The 1,739-nt window shown below is 37.0% G+C and overlaps 1 protein-coding gene across 1 annotated transcript in view; it reads right to left on the bottom strand.

Annotated features, from left to right (window-relative positions):
* LOC126513625 (olfactory receptor 4C15-like) overlaps nt 1-827 on the bottom strand; it is a 1,606-nt gene extending 779 nt beyond the window's left edge. Inside the window, exon 1 of the mRNA XM_050162109.1 lies at nt 18-827. Within this exon, the coding sequence (XP_050018066.1) occupies nt 18-824 (807 nt within the window). The 5' untranslated portion in view covers nt 825-827. The remainder of the gene's footprint in view (nt 1-17) is intronic.
* Nucleotides 828-1,739: the final 912 nt, after the last annotated feature.

Genomic DNA, 1,739 nt, shown 5'->3' with positions numbered 1-1,739 from the left:
GCATCAAATACAGCCACCTTTTTCTCGAAAGAAGATGCAGATGTGCACCGTGCATATATAAATATGCATGGAACAAAGAATGAAATAACAACAGCAATATGGCATCCACAAGTGGAGAGAGCTTTCCATCGGCCTTCAGAATTGTGATTTCTTAGAGAGAACAAAATGACACCATAGGAGATGAGCAACATAGAAAAGATTATGATGCAGATAGAGCCACTGTTGGCAAACACTAACAGGGCATAAACGTAAGTGTCAGTGCAGGACAACTTGAGTAATGGGAACAAGTCACACATGAAGTGATCAATGACATTAGGACCACAAAATGGTAACTGCAACATGAAGATTATTTGTATGATAGAATGCAAGAATCCCCCTGCCCATGCCACCCCCACCAGAGTGCCACAGTGCCTCCAGTTCATTATGGAAGAGTAATGTAAGGGCTTACAAATGGCTACATAGCGGTCATAGGCCATCACTATGAGGACAATCACTTCTACTGCAGCAAAGAAGTGTTCAGCAAAGATCTGTGTCATACAGCCTTCAAAGGAGATGGTTTTGCTGTCATCGAGGGAGTCAGCAATCATCTTTGGTGCAATGACTGAAGTAATGCATGCATCCAAGAAGGACAGAAATGCCAAGAAGAAGTACATAGGTGATCCGAGCAGTGCAGGACTGCAGAGGATGGTTACTGCAATCATTATGTTGCCTCCCATGGTTGCAATATAGGCAAACAAACATACAACAAATATTATTTTCTGAACTTTTGGGTTCTGTGAAAGTCCCAGAAGGATGAACTCAGTTACAATAGTCTGATTTGGCATGATTCTCAAGAAAGTTTAAAATAAAATTCCTCTTATTTATGCATGTATTTAGCCATTTATTTTTGTGTGTGCACTTATGTACTTTGATGTGTATGTGTGCGCGCACAGGCAAAAATGCTTTAGTCTTTGTGTAGACCTCAGAGAACAGTTAGCAGAAATAACACCTCTCTACTGTGCAGGTTCTGGGGTGTGAACTCAGATATTCAGTCTTGATTACAAGTATCTTTACCACTGACCTTCTCTGTTGCCATTTGAATCTGTAATTAATGAGAAAAATTGTTTCAAATAACTTTACAATACTATGAGCAAGCATGTGCATTGATATGCACCCTTCTATTGCTTAATTCCTTTGATATTTAAAACAAAATTGAGAATTTATCAGTTGATGATCAGGAAGAATTGTGACGGATATAAATTACTGAATATTCAAAATAGTCTCATTTGTAATATAAGAAATAAAAACCACCTGCTTGGTGTAAAGAAAGAAACAGTGCATCTTTCAAGTTTCAATTTTTCTCATTCTCCAGCAGCTCCCTGATGTGTAGTCTTAAAAGACATCCCCAAACCACATTCTACTTATGGACAGAAAGACCACAATTGATTAACCATATCTGCTAGAGCCTACTCAAACACTCTGTTATGCCAATTGATGAAGGAGCAGGAAATGAACTTGTAAATTCTAGATATATTTCAAATTCTCTTTGATGTCTAGAATGCATTAACACTTAAGTTAGATTAACTCATTCTTTTTAATTCAGAAATGTCTATGGTGAGGTGTCTAGCTCTATGAAAGACTGATATTTTTAAAGAGTTATGATATAAATTTTAACTCAGTATTGTAAGATGTGACCCTTTCTTAAATAAAATAATGTCTTTTGTTATGATACCTGAACTAATCCAAAGGAAACTATTACT

This window comes from Alexandromys fortis, unplaced genomic scaffold, assembly GCF_014885135.2.
Source record: "Alexandromys fortis isolate MF-2015 unplaced genomic scaffold, M_Fortis_MF-2015_v1.1 scaffold_128, whole genome shotgun sequence".
Classification (NCBI taxonomy): Eukaryota; Metazoa; Chordata; class Mammalia; order Rodentia; family Cricetidae; genus Alexandromys; species Alexandromys fortis.
Note: the sequence above shows the minus strand (reverse complement) of the source record. Positions and strands in the feature narration are given on the sequence as shown.